Consider the following 17298-nt stretch of genomic DNA (forward strand, 5'->3'; position numbering starts at 1 on the left):
TTGTAATTGAGTGGGCTGATATATTACCATTATCCCTGCACATTGGGCTCACAACATCTGAACATTCCTGAAACCATCTCAGCTCCCTGGGGAGTATACTAGCTGGGTACTGCCATATCAGGTTCAAATGACGAAACATATATTCTGCCCTCACAGGTACCCGTAAAATTAAAGTGACTTCCCCAAGATCACAATATGCTGCCACCAGCTGGATTTTGAGCCCTGACCCTATTTTAGAGAACAATACAGCATGTGCATTATTAAACCCAATAAAGAGATAAGGCTTCAAAGTTTGAGCAAAAAGTAAACACCATTTGTAGTTGAATATTTGCACAAGTTTGTAAAGGGTTTCCGTTATTTTCTATGTCTTATAGTTGCTTTGTGGAAAACTATTGGTTTTACTTCTTTTTTTTTCTTCTTCTCATATTTTCTTTTCCATCTACTGAATCCATCGTGTCCATACACTTATTTCTTGTGCCTATTTTTTTTAATATTAACCGTCCTATGCTGAAGTCACTCTTTGGGTCATTTGGTGAACACCTCAAAGAAGCACAGCTGTGTTGTGTTGTGTGCTGCATCAACAGTCCCTCACAGGAATATCAGATTGCACTTTTTGTGCAGCCCAACAACTGTGCTTCACTGTTTCATGTGCATCATTGTGCAGTAAACCAAATGCAGGGAAGAGGACTGCACAAAAGACCCTTGGTCACACTGAACCTGTGAATGTTTGATTTCCATATAGAAAATACATGCTCACCAGTGACTGTGGGCATTTGTGCACATTTGCTGTAAAACCAAAGGAGGGTTAAAACACATATGTTTATACTCACTAAATTTGGCATGTACAGATGCCAAATGCAGAAGGTATCTATTGTTGAATGACCTCACAGTGACAGCATCATGACTGCCTAAGTAAGCATGACTGCCTAAGGAAGCATGAAAATCCCTCTGTTCAGTTGAGCAATAGACAGAAAGAGCTGCATATCAGTATTTTTCATGTTGTTCTGAGATTGTATGACTCATGGCATTCACACTTCATAATCTCAGAGCTGTCTGGTCGTTTGATTGTTGGCAGTTGGCGTCGGCTACTTCCTGTACATTGTGTCCAACCTCCAACGGCCACCACTGACAGGTGAAGAGCTGAGAGTGACCTGCAAGTTCGTCGGCGGCCAGAGAATGGACCGGCCCGAGTGGACTGACCCTAATAATTTACCCATCCCAACTAACGAAGGTACGGTCTAGAAATCGGAAATGGATTTTGCAAGCACAGTGCGGCTTCCAATGCTGGTTGTGGTACAAGTGTCTATGTGAGCTGTGCTTAATTTTACGCCATGCTAAGCACATGATTTTACATTCACAGAGGCTTTGCATATTTCATGGAGACCGTAAGCAGAAAGCACTGCCAAAGGTACACTAACCTAAGAGGAAAAAATTGGCTTAAACTTGGTAACCTAATAATTGAAATCTCTAAGCACCCTCAACCATTTACATAACCATACCAATTACCGCTTTAAATCGTGCTTAAAGTTATCAACTTTCAGATTTTTCTGCAAATTGTTGAGTTGCTATATGAGATTGATCCCAGCCGTAAAGTTTTGTACCAAAACTGTTGCAAAATATTTCATTTTCAGTGTTTTATTTAATACCTTTGTCATGAGTCCCTGTAAGTCCATCACAAGTCATTTAGTCTTAAACCAAGTCACAGGCTATTCAACTGTTACAAAAGCTATCCTTTGTCACTGTTCATCCTGTTACTTGTGAAGGGACTTACGGTGGACACAGCTTCAGCACTGCTCATTTCTGACTATAATGAGTCTTTCTTTTGAGTCGGCCATACTGAAATTGAAAGCGACATTTACTCTCCATTTTTGGATCTTGAAGGCATCCGTTAAAGGAACAAAATGAAATTTCCTGACAAATTATGACCCCCTACTCTGATGAATGAATTGAAATTTGTAATAAATGTACCTGAGTGTCTTATGCAAGACTAAAAAAAAAGGGAGGCTTGGAACCCCCACAACCCTAAAATAGTCTGGTCCCACTGCATTCAACAGTTAATAGTTCAGAGCACAGATATGAGGAACAATGTACAAAATGGCATACACAGGAATAAGGCCTATTCGTTTCACTGCTTTCTTGTGATTTGTAGGCGGACTGCAGCGTGTGTACGTGCAGTACCTGAACGCCACGGCCACTCAGCTGATCTTCCAAAACGTCCAACCCAGAGACCTGGGCACCTACACCTGCAACGTTGGCGACACCACCAACACATTCACAAACACATTCAGTGTCACAGTCTCTGGTAAGACAGATGTTCCCTGCCTACAAGGCATAACCTCCTGTAGAGTACTGTGGTACCGAAGTGAATATGCCACGTGCACAATTATGTGTGTATAAGGGCTGGTTCATACTCGCTGTGTTTGCACTTACGCAGCGTGTAATGTGAACGTTGCATTTCATGTTCATACTTTCATGTTTTCTCAAGTCACGGCTGCGTGTGCGTATCCGACAAAAGTTAAAAAAATTTTAATTTGTCCGAATACGCATACATTTGGTGCGTACACACTCTCCATAATTTTCATGAACTGTGTGCAAGGGCGTACGTTTTCATTACACACTGTGCTTTCGTTCACGCACTGCAGACACCTCAAAATACACTTTCGCGCTGCATACACAGTGAACACGCTGAGAGTATGAACTGACCTTAAGGAATTAGTGCTAGACCCAGTGAACAAACCAACACGTGTGCAAAGTCCATTCGTTTGCACTACTTATTCTGGTCTAAATAACATCATGATAAAGTACTCTATACGTGTTTAGTCTTGGATGCTGTTGGTTAGAACTAGTAGTAAACTATACTTGTAAAGTGAATTTCACAAAGAATCCTGTTGTGCTGTACAGTAGACAGGAGGCAAACAAAATAAATTGGTTGTACAAAGATGGCCCATAGGTTCTAATTCCCCTGTCCCCATTAGAACCACGCCTGACTGGCAGACATGTTATGCCAGATTTTGAAATCTTAAATTTTGTACTCCCTCAGAGCCAGAGTGCAGTCCGTTGTGTCAAAATGGGGGAACCTGCGGAGCTGATGGCTGCCAGTGCACCGAAGACTTCACCGGCGTCTTCTGCCAAACACCAGGTAGGAAAAGAAGCCAGTTCTCATCAAAGGAAACAACAATGGAGGCTCTTTTATCCTCATACAAGTACATACCTCAGATTTGAAGTTTCCCTTTGTGGAAGGTTAGCACAGTAAAAGTTTCATCTCTTCCAAGTGGGCAAGTAGGGGCTAACACTCAGTGTTTAAATCAGTGGACATTGATTCTTGTCACTGCTGAAGACTTCTCAAGATGATCAGTGCATATTCATCGAAGTACAGCCAAACCTTGTTCATATCTTGATGATAATACATGAGCATTACGTGAAACTTATAAACCAGCACTATAAGTCATTGCAACTATTTTTTTGCAAAGAAGCCTGCTTTTATATTTAGGATCTGAGTTGTATTAACTTTCCCTCGAGTCAGGTTTTATGATTAGGGACTCTAGCTGTGTTATTTGCTTGTAGTGACTGAATGACTCAAGTCATTTACCTGTCGGAACTTGAGTTGACTTGAGTTGCCAAAATTGTAACTCTAGTTGGACTTGTTGAGTAGTCGACTTGAGTCAATACAACTCTAGTTAACTTGGCAGTGCACTGGAGTTATTAAACCCAGACTATGCAGGCCATTTCTACAACTTATTTTTCAGGGCTGCAATGCTGTTGGTCAATGCATAAGTTAAACCAACCAGTGTTTGTTTCCCTTACTGTCTGTAGTGTTGCACAAGTGTGACGGGCTGTGCTTGAACGGTGGTGTCTGCGTTGCTGGAAACTGTCGCTGTGTGGATGGTTTCACTGGGGCCAACTGTGAAAGACCAGGTATACCTAAGTCTGTTGCCATGCTGATGCAGCCCAGATACTTCTCTGTTGTTAACGAACGCACGAGCAAATCAATCAGATGAGCAACTATAAGAAAATTACAAGAGAGGTTTCTCTTATGTTTAAACCATGAAAAGGCCCAATGCAGTACTGGCCTATACATCATTTATGTCATTTAGGCATTAGAAAAATTGCAACATATCAAATGTATTTGGACATCCAACCCAAACTGATCGGTGATAAACGTGTTAGTAAGCTGTGACAAAGTGCAATTCAAAAATGGTGTAACTAGGTTAAAATATCTCAGGGGCAACCGAGAGGTGCATACATTTCTTTACAAGTGGACAGCATAACAGAATAAACATTTCAAAATATCAAAGAGGGGATGGCGGGGGGGGGGGGGTTGGGTTGAGGCGTGACTTCAACGGCGGAGGGAGAAGGCTCCCCTTTGTAGGTATACCACTGACTGAAAAAAAGTGAAATTACAAGTTGTTTTATTACTGTGTTTGATGATGTGTCAAGGCACCTTTCCATAAACTTTTTGCAACCTTTTGTCCCATTTCACTCCTGTTAAAATTTCATTTGAATACTGTTCACAGTCTATGCACGTAGAGTCCAGGCATGCTGAAAATGCAGATATGCAAAGACACGTTCGTGGTTGCTTTGAAATCTCAGTCACAAGTGCAAGATTTCTCACCTGCTGTTTTCGCCTCAATGTACGTTTGCAAGATGTTGACAAGTTGTTGGTTTGTCCCCTTTTTTCCTCCCTTTAGTGGTAGTTGGTTGCAGACAACCTTGTGCTAATGGTGGCCTGTGCATCAACAGTGCATGTCTCTGCCAGCCAGGATTCAGCGGGGAATTCTGCCAAGAAACAGGTACTCCAAGGAACACACAAAACGAACAATAGTTTCACTTTAAACAGAAAGGTGAACAGTTCCAAAGACTACAAGTTTTGCAGCAGCACCATGGAGTGTACCCCATTTAAATTGTGTGCAGTTCTCCAAAAAAACTAGTCAACTCTAAAACAAAACAAAAGAAACAACAACAAAACACCCAATGCAAAATCAACAAACAAAAGCCCAAACAAAATTCCGCTGACAAGCTAAACCCCGCGGTACAAAATAAAGCAGAACAAAATAAGCTTTTGATTTTGTCAAAATGTAATGAAAGCTTGACTCCCTGTAGTTATCAGTTGGCAAGTACAAGTTGTATCCTGACTCTAAATATTATCTGTGTATAAAGATTCAGCAAAAAAATGAGTTATTAACCCTAACCCTCCTCAATCCTTCACCTGTTGGAGGACTGAGGAGTGTTAGGATTAAAACACTGTTAGCATGGTCAGGATGATGGACCCAACACACGAAAGTGATAAGTTCTCCACGCTACATCAAATTACCACGTATAGACCTCTGAAATGTCGGTCTCATTAGCATTAAAAAATAGTATATTATATCTGGTAGTGTTACACACAGAAATAACTGGAACGAACTCACTACATGTAACTGTCAAACTCATGCATAGCAGATTACATAGCAGATAATGAAACCCTTTTGTATTATGTGTAGCCCATGTCGTACATATAACAAACAAGATATTTTGCCCTGTATTTCAGATTCAGATTGCATACCCATCTGTGAGAATGGAGGGAGCTGCTCTGATGGGGTCTGCGTGTGTGCTGACAAGTACACTGGGGACACCTGCAACATCAGGGGTAAGACTAATGAGGATGTCCATGAAGAAAATAAAGTCCTTTCAGTTTAATCATAGTTTTCCAAGTGTGTGCATTCCACAAGTGCATTTGTAATATACATGTATTTTGTGCACATTGAGTGGGGAAATCCTTTGCTGTGTTACTACAGAAAATTGTAACAAAATCTCAAATTGTCCAAAAAAGGAGGGGGAAAGAGGAAAATCTTGTCATTATCCCCCGGACAAATTTGACATCCAGTGGGTTTTCCCAGATCATATTACACCTGTTGACAGCGTGAGGGATGCAGTGGACAGGGCCAAGTAGAGGAGAGCCATGGCAAGAAAGCAGGCCAACCAAGAACAGACTGGATGACGCTGTTAAACCGAAGATGATGACGATAATGATGACATTACGCATTCCAAAACTATTTTTCATTTGTTGATTTATTTTATTAGTTGATGAGGATCTCATCCTGACTGTCGTCCCGAGCACCCTGACACCGCCCTCTGTCGGCGATGACATCAGAGTTAGCTGTGAGTTCTTAGGGAGCTCGAACAACCCTCAGCCATACTGGACTGCACCTGATGGTCACCAGATCGAGTATGTCCTACCAGGTGAGATTTTTTTGAGCCTCGAGCGCAATAATAACAACAAACTGGATTTGGTTAATGCCCTTCATTAAACAGGCAGGCATCTTTCCTTGTATCAGCTGATTTCCTCGTTTTTCACCTCACACTCATGCCATTGAAAATTGAAAAAGCACTGCAAAGTCTTGTGAAGATTGGAATTTCCTCATTTTTCTAAAAGTCCAAGTTGTATGCCTAGTTGAATTAGCCTCAGGGCGATTTATATCGATTTCTTTGGCAAAACAGTGATACATGAAAATTTAAAATGAGTAATACATTAAATTAAACGTGAGTCGTTACCTGCACAATAGCGCAAAGAGCTATTTCTCTGGGACAGTCTATCCATGGGCAGGAGGCCAGACGTTGGGGATCCCCCAGACACACATTACCCTGTCTGCATGTTGCCAATTGTTTAATTTAAAGTTGAGGGGAAGTATGGTTGGCATAATGGTTCCAACCTGGTCTTTTACCATTTGTGTCTCCTGGTTTGCTTTTTCATTGTGTTTTCAGCTCTCATGCAGTTTTATAGGTTTTACCTGCAATGGTCCGGGGCTTCCTCCCACTTCTTAAAACTGTAACTGCTACTCGACAGATTTTTGTTCAGGCTTGAAAATCATACTACTCGGGATGGTTTTGAGCAATGTTTGTTCCGTAACCAGAAATTATCAATAATAACATTATTGACAGCAACATTAGATGTGAGTTGGACATCGATTAATATAGTTTTTGTCCACATATTCCTCCTTCAGAGCTCATTGGCACCAGACGGGTAGGCAGCATCGCCAATTCCAGCAGCACCACCAGCCTGTTCATCAACGATGTCCGTGTCACAGACACAGGGACATACACCTGCTTCGTGGGACCAGTCACCAACACTTACACAATCTTATTTTACGGTAGGATTTGTGCGGCAAAATTGCTCCCCTCAATTTTCAGTTGCTTTAAGTACTGGAATGTACTATGTGAAACGTTTCCTTGATTTGCACATTTGTAACCATTTTCATGCCAAGAAACACTCAACTTTTGAGAAAATCCACTTTAGCCACTTTTTGAAATGCAAGTTCACAGACATTAACTTTAGGATTTGATTAAGTATGTTTTGCAAGAGCTTGTATCTTCAATTTTCATTACATGATAGATAAATAACCGTACAATCCTTACTTTTAATGCAGTTAAGGGTTATGTTCATAATTTACGTAAAATTTGTGCTGTAGAGCACAAATCTGTTCCTTTGTGAAAAATGTTTAGTTTATTTTTTGCCCAACAGAGATCATTACAATTCAGCTGACCTAAATAGATTTGGCCAACATGATTTCTCCTCATTGTTGTTATCAGAAAGTCAGGTTGAGCCAGTTGTCTCCCCTTTAGTAAAAAAGTGACAATCTTTTATCTCCATATCTACTGGAAGTATGTCTTTGATATCCATTGATATCCATTGTGGTTGACGTATCTTTGATCTAAATGTACATGCAGATCATAGACATGTGCATGTCATGATTTTGCTGTGATATTTAACATTAGAGGTTTAGTCTCAGCCGGTTTGCACCAGACATGCCAGAGGGGGTGTAAACATAATCTGTCTATCTTTATGCACAGACCAAGCTGATAGTTTAAACCTTGTCCCACCTTGAGCTGATTTCTATCAAAGACAATCCCCCAGTGTTTTGCGCACAAATAAAAAAAGAGGAATCATTGGTGGCACACCATTTGCTCATCTTGGCCATTCCAAAAATTGGCATTCCTGACTATTGGAAAAGACCAACAAAAATGAGGTTGCTACCTGAAACATTACAAATGTCATTCAAATAATTTGTGACGTTGGACTGTATATAAAAATTTGGCTGCTCTGTCTTGCCTTTGGGATGGGGGAGGGGTAAAATTTGTTGCCAAAAACACCATCCTCAAGTGGTTAATATGGTTATGGTTATTGCTCCTATTGCTATCCTCACTTGTCATGTGAGATATCATCCTTATTTTCAGATTTCAACTGTGATCCGGTGTGTCGCAATGGAGGATTTTGTTCCCTGGGAACGTGCCAGTGCCCAAAGGGGTACAGAGGCACCGCCTGTGAACTTCAAGGTGGGAAATATTCATTTTGCTAAATCATTCATTCTAATGAGGACCTAATGCAATATTTAGAACACGGCAGTCCACAGTTTGCGTGTGACAGTTTCCTGTGGTGCTGTTGTTTGAAATGAATATAGTTTATTTTGCAGCTTTTCTGTTTTACAGCATGTCAGCTGCATAATTATTTCCAAGCTGTACCCCCAAATTGTACCTAATTCCTCGCCACAAGGTATCCAACTTATCTGTGATATTAATCACATTGTGCATTTTAGTTGTTGGAGATGAGTGCCGTCCACGCTGTGAGAACCAAGGGGTGTGTAAGAATGGGATGTGCGAGTGCGGACCGCAGCATGATGGCCAGCACTGTGAAACAACAGGTAATAGCAAGCCCACGGGAACTGGGGGTGCTGTGAGAACTGAGGCACCCTTAACTTTTTGGGGACAGTGGTTCTGGTGTACAAAATAGCGCCCCAAACTTTGACCACATTAAGCCACAAACATAGTCAAATTCACTAATGTCAGAGATTCATCGAAAAACCCTAGATATTTATGATTTTACAACCTCGGCACCCCATAAAAAAAATGTGTCCCCCGGGCATGGGTAATAGTCTTTACAGCCATATTAACTTTTGCAACAATGTTTTCCAGGTACAGAAATGTGGAACCACTGACTAAAAACGGTACTGGTTATATTGGACGAAAAGTAATGCAGTGCCTAAAATTAGCTATGTATCCTCTTTTGGTCTGGAATTCAGTATTATTTCTTCCATTATGTAGTCTTGACATGATCCTTATTAAATTTCACCCTCAGATTTTAGAATGTGTTGCAGTGTATTATCAGATTAAAGAAGGAGATTGGTATCTGAAGAAATGCTGTCACATTAAACCAAGTGTACAAGAAAACACTAAACAGTCCTTCATTTGCAATTGATTCTTTCAAGAGGGGGATGATTACGTCGCTCTCTAATCACAGTTTTCACTCTGGGTCAGGGTGACGAATCTCTCATTGGATGCAAATGTCTATCTTTGCTTTAAAAAAAAATAGTTTTTCACTCTTGTGCATTTTGAGAGCAATTTTTTTGAACCAGATTCCGTGTGCTCTAATGCCTTTTGGATATAATCAAGCTTTGCCTTCAGGTACTGCTCAGTATTAGTGTTTTGCATGGTTCCAGGTTAGGTTTTCGATCACTGATCAACCTTGTTTCCTCCTGTAGTTGGCGACGGGTATTTCCTAACCATCAGTAACCAACCCTATGAGCCACTGAGGAGAGGGCAAGACCTCACCGTGACCTGTGAGTTTGTCGGAGAAGGAGAGCAGGCTGCCCAACCGGCCTGGCGTGACCCGAACGGAATACTCATTCGGCCGTCTGTGAGAGGTAAGCACTGGCCCATTAACCACTTCGGACCGGGGCATTTTTCAACGTTGAGGATGCTGGGCCGGCATGACTATCATTTTTTCCGTTTTCAAAATCCTTCAACAATTCATCATTCCATTTAACAGTCGTTTATAGCCGCACGGAGTAATCTTCAGGCACTACTCTAAGTTGACAGGTGACCTTCATTGATGCCCGAATATTTCAGCCAGGCCTGCAGCCTTGTAAACAGAGCCCAGATTGTGCGGTGTTATACAGCTGTCTTTTGTTCACGAACCTGGCTCAGTGCACTGCTGACCTCTTTTCAATAGGGGCCAGATTAGCATGCAGCGGTGCTGTGTGGCTCATCGCTGCGTTGGTGGAGAGCTTTTGTCCCCGGTGGTAATCCGCTTGCTCTAAATACCCCAAACCCTGGTATACAGTTTCTAAATAACGCTGAATTATCACCACTTTTGAGAGCGAAAAATGCCGGTCATGCCCAGCAGCCTGGTCTTTTGTTCGGAGTACGGTCTTTTGTTACAGGGCCCTGTTTCCTTTGTCCGAGTTTGGAGACCCCGGCCACACATATAAACCATACGGCTCCGATCCCGGAGTCCCCGGCTGGTAGTGGTTAAGGGGGGGGGTTAATATAGGGTGAGTAGCTGCCTCCCCCATCCACAACTGTTTTGTTTGTGATGTGTACCCGTAGCTAGCACTGTGGCCCCTTGCATGCCTGAGACTGGTGACAGGGCTGAGGCATGACTCTGAACTGCTTGAAAGGGGTTCAACATTCTGTGACCATCACCCTCTAGCATTCAACATGGCATTACCCGCTTTAAATTAGTCTTTACAAAGCAAACCTAGATTTTTCCCAGGAACTATGCACACTTTTTGTTAAAGAGCCCAGGAACACCTACCAAGGTTTTGCCATTGATTTGTATATCCAGTGGGGGGTGAGGGGCAACTTCCCCGACAGATTTGTTTTGTTTTTTTTTACTAAGAATGCTTCATAGGGGAGTAGGAAAGAAAGTAATCGGTATATTTATTTATCAAATTATTACACCAAAACACTAAAAAAACAACACCAGCAAATAAAAGCAAGATTGTTAGGACCTTAAGGCTTTTGATTTGTTTTCCCCCAACATCATGTTGAATGAACCCGAAGTCTCATTTGCTTTTGAATTCCCCCCCTCCCCAAAAGCTGGTGATACCGCTGTTTGATTGATCTCGCCCTTTATGATATTGCAGATGACAGTGGCAGCCTCATCCGCACCAGAGCAATCTCACCACTGAAGACCGAGCTGACCATCAGCAACATTCAGCCGACTGACTCGGGCATTTACACGTGCCACGTGGGATCCAGCGTCAACACGCTGACAATTGATTTTGGAGATGGCGGTAAGGTCTGCAGAGAGCTAATGGTTGGGATGTCTCGGTCCTCTCCTGATTCTTCTGAGGATTTAAGAAGTTTTTACCTCCAAATTGTCAATGCAAGTTTCATTGCTCTTTATGTATCACTGGCCAAAAAAGTAGTAATGTGCTTTTCAAAATATTGTCTGAAAGGATGGTTTTGTCACCAGAACTTCAGGATTTGCCCATAGTAACTTCCTACTTCAATATTTTGGTTGATCTTGGTGTCCCTCAGTTGCCTGCAAATTTCAGACTTGGTGGATCAAAGTGCAAAGTCATGATTAAAACAAAGGAGATTATTTTCCAACCGAGATGATCATGAGTTTAGGCATGAGTTTTATGGGGCAGCTAACCATAATGTCATTACACATTGAGCTTGATCCTGAACAGAACTATGATTGGAAACTCCAAGAAATGTGTCTCTGAAAACTAGACCTCTATGCTCGCTTCTGTTTTTTCCTCTTGGAAGGTAGCACATCTTCTGCAGTAGCAGCTACCATGAAAGATTCAAAGTGTGTTTGCAGTGGCATAAGCTGGGATACATTTTGCAGTCCTGCCCCCGGGGGGCATTTTGGAATGCCTCGTTTTCTGGGGGGGGCACTCAGTTGGTTTGGTCACTGTTCAAAAACACTGGCCAAGGCAGACTTTCACCTGATGTTTTCCTTCTCTGAATTCTGAAGGGGTGGGGTGGGGGGGGGGGAAAGGCCTTAAGGCAGGGGGCCTGTGCCTCCATCCCTTAGTAATGCCACTGGGTGTGTTTGCTTTGGACCAGGATGTGCCCAGCCTTGCATGAACGGAGGAACCTGCATTGGCGGAGTTTGTGAGTGTCCTGACGGCTTCAGTGGGGAGAGGTGTGACACACCAGGTATGCAGATGTAGTAAGACTAAAGCAAGCCCACCTTTACTAAGGAGATTGTACAAATATTGAGTGCTTCAAGCAATAAGCTAGCCTCCAGAGGTCATCTATGAAGTATTTATTTTTGCCTGGCACAAAGCCAAAGGAAAATACAATACTCCGTTGATTTCACTTCCATTGGTCACTACGGTTACAGTACTTTAGTTCTTAGGGATACAATCATTTTGGCTGTTCACAGCCAGATTGCAAACATAGTAGATGTCATGTGACAGGCTCTTGGCCAATCAACAGACAGCATTTGTGGGTGAGGTTTCGTACTGAATATGTTCATCATTAACATGAATAGTTTAAGGCACATAAATTGAAGCAGATTTTATTTGTGTTGTTAAAATGTTTTTAGCATCCAATCCAGAACTGTTTGGTCCAGTTTCATAAAAAGATAAAACTGCACATTTTTTGTCCAACTCTGGAGTTCCATGCATGTCCCTTTAATAGTTTGTTCGGCTGTTAGACAATTTTTATTACTCTGTTCATTCATGCTTGTACTTCTCATCTAGCTATGAAAATAAACGTGAGTTGAATTGTATTGAACAAAGATAGTCCATTCACCTACCGAGAGTACTTACAGTGGGTGTCATTTAAGCCTTTGAATAGTTTCATGCACATTTTAATTGTTATTTCATGTAAGCATTGCTTAAATATAAAACAGCTTTTCCTTGACAATGTTGTGGGTTAGGTAAGATTTCAACTAACGTCTTTCATATAAGACATTTGTCAAACTTGTCAGTGGTGGCACATTTGGCTAGCATGTAGAGCACTCTTGTCTTTCCACTGTGGTATGGGTTCAATTCCTGAGAGTTCATAGAATTTGTTTGCTGATTCTCTCCCATACCACAAGGGTTTTTCTCTGTTCTCTCTGGTTTTCCGCTGTCTGCAAAAACTGACACTTATAATCTCTAGCTGTGCTCAGTGGGTAGGTTTATTTCTTTGGCTTGACCATATCGCAGTATAATGTATTATTACACATTAAAAATATTTGTATGGAAATAGCACTTTATTAATGAATGAATTCTTATTGTTACTGTTATAAGGCTTGCTTAAAATATGCTGAGAGACAAAAATTCATCACACAATGTTGAAAGTGAAAGATGCCACATACACCTCCAGAAGGGCCTTTTTGACTACTTTTGTAGGAAATTGGTATTTGTGCAACTTTTTTTTCCCTTTATGCTTTGAAGTGGTTGAGTGTGTCATCCCATGTGAGAATAATGGTCAGTGCTTGAATGGCATCTGCGTCTGCTCAGAAGGATACTTCGGCAACCTTTGTGAAGTAGCAGGTGAGTTGCCGGTGAACCACTTCCTGATAGAGTAGATGGAATGAACTTGTATCACAAGGCAACAACAAGATATCAAGAGAACTAATTTGACCTTACCATCACTGACCCTTGGTGGTCATTTTTTCATGATTTGTAAGATATCTCTCACCATACTGTCAACTTTTTGAAACATGTGGACACTGTCAAGGATCTATTATTTGCTACAGTGCTTGGCCGTTGTTGCTTCGTAGGGCTCCACACACACTCAACATCCATGGACTAGTTCAAGCCTGTATGAATAAACTTACTGGGAATACTGTTGTAGGTTGAGTATTGTAGACCAGCCTGGGGACCATGGTCATTTTCTGTACCCCATGCCGATGGCGGCGGGCACCGTGATGACCATTTTATGGATTCACTACTCTGCAACAGCTGCTCCTCAAAAAAAAAACCAGTGCTGTCCACTATTAAAAAGGGCCATGAAAAATGTCCAGTGAAACAATGGGTAGATTTGTCCGTGTACATCACCCGGTACCACTGGCAGCGGAAAAATTTCCAAAGTGGGGGCCACCCGCCCCCCTGGTCCCCCCCACCCGCCACTAGTGCCCAGTACTGCACACAGATTTTAGCAGAACCTGTCAAACATTTTCCATGTTTTTACATGTGCCTGGAGAGTGAGTGTTAAGTTCATGTATAAAGACCTTTTTCTGTTCTGGGCAACCATGGCTCTTCTATAGCTGATAAAGCCAATCATGCACTGCATTTCTTTGGTTTATTTACAAATTAATTCAATAAAAATAGCACTGGCTGATGAGTTCCAGGAAAAGACTGGTTATCGAGAATTGGCAGCGTCTAAATTGTAATTAAATGATTTTAGTCGGAGAGTGTGTAAGGTTTCAACCACAACTGTGTCTGGCGTGAATTCCTGTTTGACGACACTTGCCTGATTGGGTATGATATCCCTGATGCAGGACAATAAAATTTGGTTTCAGTTCCATTAGCCCAACTTAGAATGGGCCTGATAAATTGAGATTTGTGTCAATGGACAGTAGACTGAAAGTGGGCCAGGACATTTTTAAAACTGCTTATCAGTTTTGAAGGTGCGTACTTTCATGTCATTGGATTCTTATCCTTTTCCTAACAGATGACTGGGTGTTAAGTGTTGGAAAGAGAATGTGCGTCAGAGTAGATATAAAAGTGTGCTTAGACATATGAGTTTTTATTTGTTATTGTTTGAAATGTTGTACTAAAACAAGATACTTTGTGGAGGGTTTCCACTCCTGATCTTTGCATTGATATAATGCAAAAATCTCACCCTTGGTTGGTGTTAGAATTTGCCCCAAAATGTGCAATTGTCCCATTCCGTTAGTAGTTAGCAGTATTTAATATTTGGTGTTTTGGTTGCCGTGTGAGATTTTTTGACACTCGGTGAACTATTTTGCTTTTGTACAGATCACCAGTCATAGTTTCACTAGCCACTTGAAGGCAAAAAATAGGACCGTAATGTATAAAGCGTCAATTTTACTGTGTTGCCTTTAAAACACCAGTTTCTTGCTGACTGCCACTGACCTGTTTCAAATCTTCAACAAATTTCTTCATTTTATGTGAAGTTGGAGATGGGTTGACAATCCACATCATCAAGGATTCCCTGGGACCCCATCAGACTGGACAGGATGTCATTGTGACCTGTGAATACACCAGCGACGTCGGCCAAGAGTTCCAGCCACAGTGGATCGACAGGAGTGGACGCAGCATCAGCCCAAACACACTGGGTAGGGCAACTTGCCATCACGGATGTCCCTTGGGGTGGGGGAGGGGGACACTCATCCCTTCCCCCCCCTCAAACAAAAAAGAAATACAGAAACAGAAATAACAAAAAAAGAAAAATGAGAGGGAAAAAAGCAAGAAAATTCTTACTAAGAAAAAAACTTGAAACTTGACCCCACCCACCATTAACCTTCCATTTGCTGCACATTCACAGAGGATCCAAAATTCCTTCCTCTTGATTTGCCACAGGACAGGCACATAGGGGTCATTTGACTGATTTGGACTGATACAACAACTTTTTCAAGAACACATCTTTGTACAAGAGGTTTAATGGTTTATATTTTTGCCGCTGATGGGTGTTTGCTTACCCCTGTGTAAAACATTCTGCCCCACAAATAAATCCTGGGGACCCCTATGCTTGCTGTCTTGAGATTTAGAGCTGAAAGCTGCTAAAAAAGAGTTAAAATTTTTCGTTTGTTTTATATTCCAGAAGCATTGAAATAAAAACAAGAATTAGACATTTTAGAGTTAAAAACATTCATACTGTAATTTTTGAGAGCCATGAGAAGTTACATTTTAATTAATGTCGTCAAAGATTTTTGAGGAATATATGTTCATATTCTGATTTCATGGATGACCTACGTATTGGACAAAAATGACTTGGATTTGCATACCGGTGCCACACTCTTGGTTATCACACAAGTTTGTATGGAACACACAATTATGTTTTGCATCAGTGTCCCAAATACCATGAGGCCGACACATAATGATAAATTTATATTCAAGCAAACTTGATATGCACTCAAGGTGGAATATGCACACTGTGCATGAAAACATAGCAGCAATGATAACACTGTACCAAATGGGCACGTGACAAACAAAAGCAACAGAAGCTGTGATGTTATTTTATGATGAGCACTGGAATTATTGATATTTTTCAAGATGTGATGATCGGGACGGAACACAAATGTGCCACCTTTGAATTTATAAATTCTGCTGCCATGAATTTTGAAACAGGGCCATACGCAGGGTGGCATACTGTGTACATGTATCACCTTTTTCCCACAGTTCAGCCAATAAGAATTCATTAACCTTGTTTTGGCAGCAGAATGTGTTGGTAAAGAGCACTGGTATGGTGTTTCAAAGGCTATGAAGTCGAATTTTAAGCAAACTGACCTCATAGGCAGCACCCATTCTATAAAGATAAAGTCCACTTCTTGCTTCTGAATTGAAATAAAAGATCCCTCTAAGATGGCTGCATACTGTGCCCTGCTTGTTTCTTGAGTGGAAGTTTGACTTTGGTAACCAAGTACTAAATTCTGTTTGGGAGGCTTTCAGTTGTTCATTATTCCCTTTGTCTTCCACAGAGGATCTTATAAAGCTGCGATACACACTGCTAAAATTTTACCAATGTTTAAGGTTTCTTGTTTGCAAATGTAGGTAGAGATTGCTGAGATCTTTGCGCATTCTTTGTTTTTCAGGGCGGTTAAGGACGCTCATTGTTTCCCCGACATCTACTCAGCTGACTATATCCGGCATCCAGGAGTCAGACTCGGGGGTATACGCATGTGTTGTGGGAACAGAAGTCAACACCTACACGCTCACCATACATGGTAAGCAGGATGGATTATCCGTTAGGCACGGTATGCACCTTGCCTAGGGCCGCCCAAGAATGTTGTAGGGCTGCAAACGTCTGGAGGGCCTACGAAAATGAAAATAAAACACAGTGCACTAACAAGATGAAAGACTTTTTGTTCAAGTTCTAGCATCTCTCTAGTAATCTTCGATTTTTAGGAAAGCTGAGTTTCTTGTACGTAGCTTAGTACTGCTTGGTATTAACAATTAGTTTCAGTGTGCTTGCTGAAGCTGTAACATTTGTACTGGTGCGTATGTTGGTGTAAGGCCTTTGGAACACTGGTGCCCAGGGCCTTCTGCACTGTAACGTGAACTTATTTGTGAATCAAAACAGTTCAGTTATAAAACCTTCCTGTGTTTTGCAAAGGTGTGTTATAAAAACACATATGGACTGGCATAATTTAATCACTTGTGCGAGCCCCTGCCTGACTTTGGCCTCTGGTAATAAGGCACACGTCTGATCACTCATAGTGTCTGTGGGTGCATTGGCATGCACTAACAACCTTACTGCCCATCCATATTGTATGTGAAAGAAAGAATAAGCAGTGCGTCGTAACCAATTTCATTACTTGCCGTCACATGGATTTATTGTGATAGAGACAGGCCTCCAGTCTGGAATTAGGCCAACCTCTCTCTTACAGTGGCTTTTTGTACATCAAGGTAC

At 41.5% G+C, this 17298-nt stretch overlaps 1 protein-coding gene across 4 annotated transcripts in view; it reads left to right on the forward strand.

Annotated features, from left to right (window-relative positions):
* The window catches only part of LOC110982993 (uncharacterized), a 279431-nt gene that overhangs the window by 123164 nt on the left and 138969 nt on the right, over window positions 1–17298 (forward strand). For all 4 annotated transcript variants that reach the window (XM_087142717.1, XM_087142720.1, XM_087142719.1 and 1 more), the window contains exons 72-87: window positions 1076–1231; window positions 2150–2302; window positions 3041–3139; window positions 3814–3915; window positions 4689–4790; window positions 5528–5626; window positions 6061–6219; window positions 6981–7127; window positions 8212–8310; window positions 8571–8675; window positions 9513–9674; window positions 10899–11048; window positions 11833–11925; window positions 13155–13253; window positions 14843–15004; window positions 16481–16612. In XM_087142717.1, the coding sequence (XP_086998843.1) occupies window positions 1076–1231; window positions 2150–2302; window positions 3041–3139; window positions 3814–3915; window positions 4689–4790; window positions 5528–5626; window positions 6061–6219; window positions 6981–7127; window positions 8212–8310; window positions 8571–8675; window positions 9513–9674; window positions 10899–11048; window positions 11833–11925; window positions 13155–13253; window positions 14843–15004; window positions 16481–16612 (2019 nt within the window). The remainder of the gene's footprint in view (window positions 1–1075; window positions 1232–2149; window positions 2303–3040; window positions 3140–3813; window positions 3916–4688; window positions 4791–5527; window positions 5627–6060; window positions 6220–6980; window positions 7128–8211; window positions 8311–8570; window positions 8676–9512; window positions 9675–10898; window positions 11049–11832; window positions 11926–13154; window positions 13254–14842; window positions 15005–16480; window positions 16613–17298) is intronic.

Source organism: Acanthaster planci, linkage group LG10 (genome assembly GCF_054643075.1).
Source record: "Acanthaster planci isolate LZ-2023a linkage group LG10, COTS_SCS, whole genome shotgun sequence".
Classification (NCBI taxonomy): domain Eukaryota; kingdom Metazoa; phylum Echinodermata; class Asteroidea; order Valvatida; family Acanthasteridae; genus Acanthaster; species Acanthaster planci.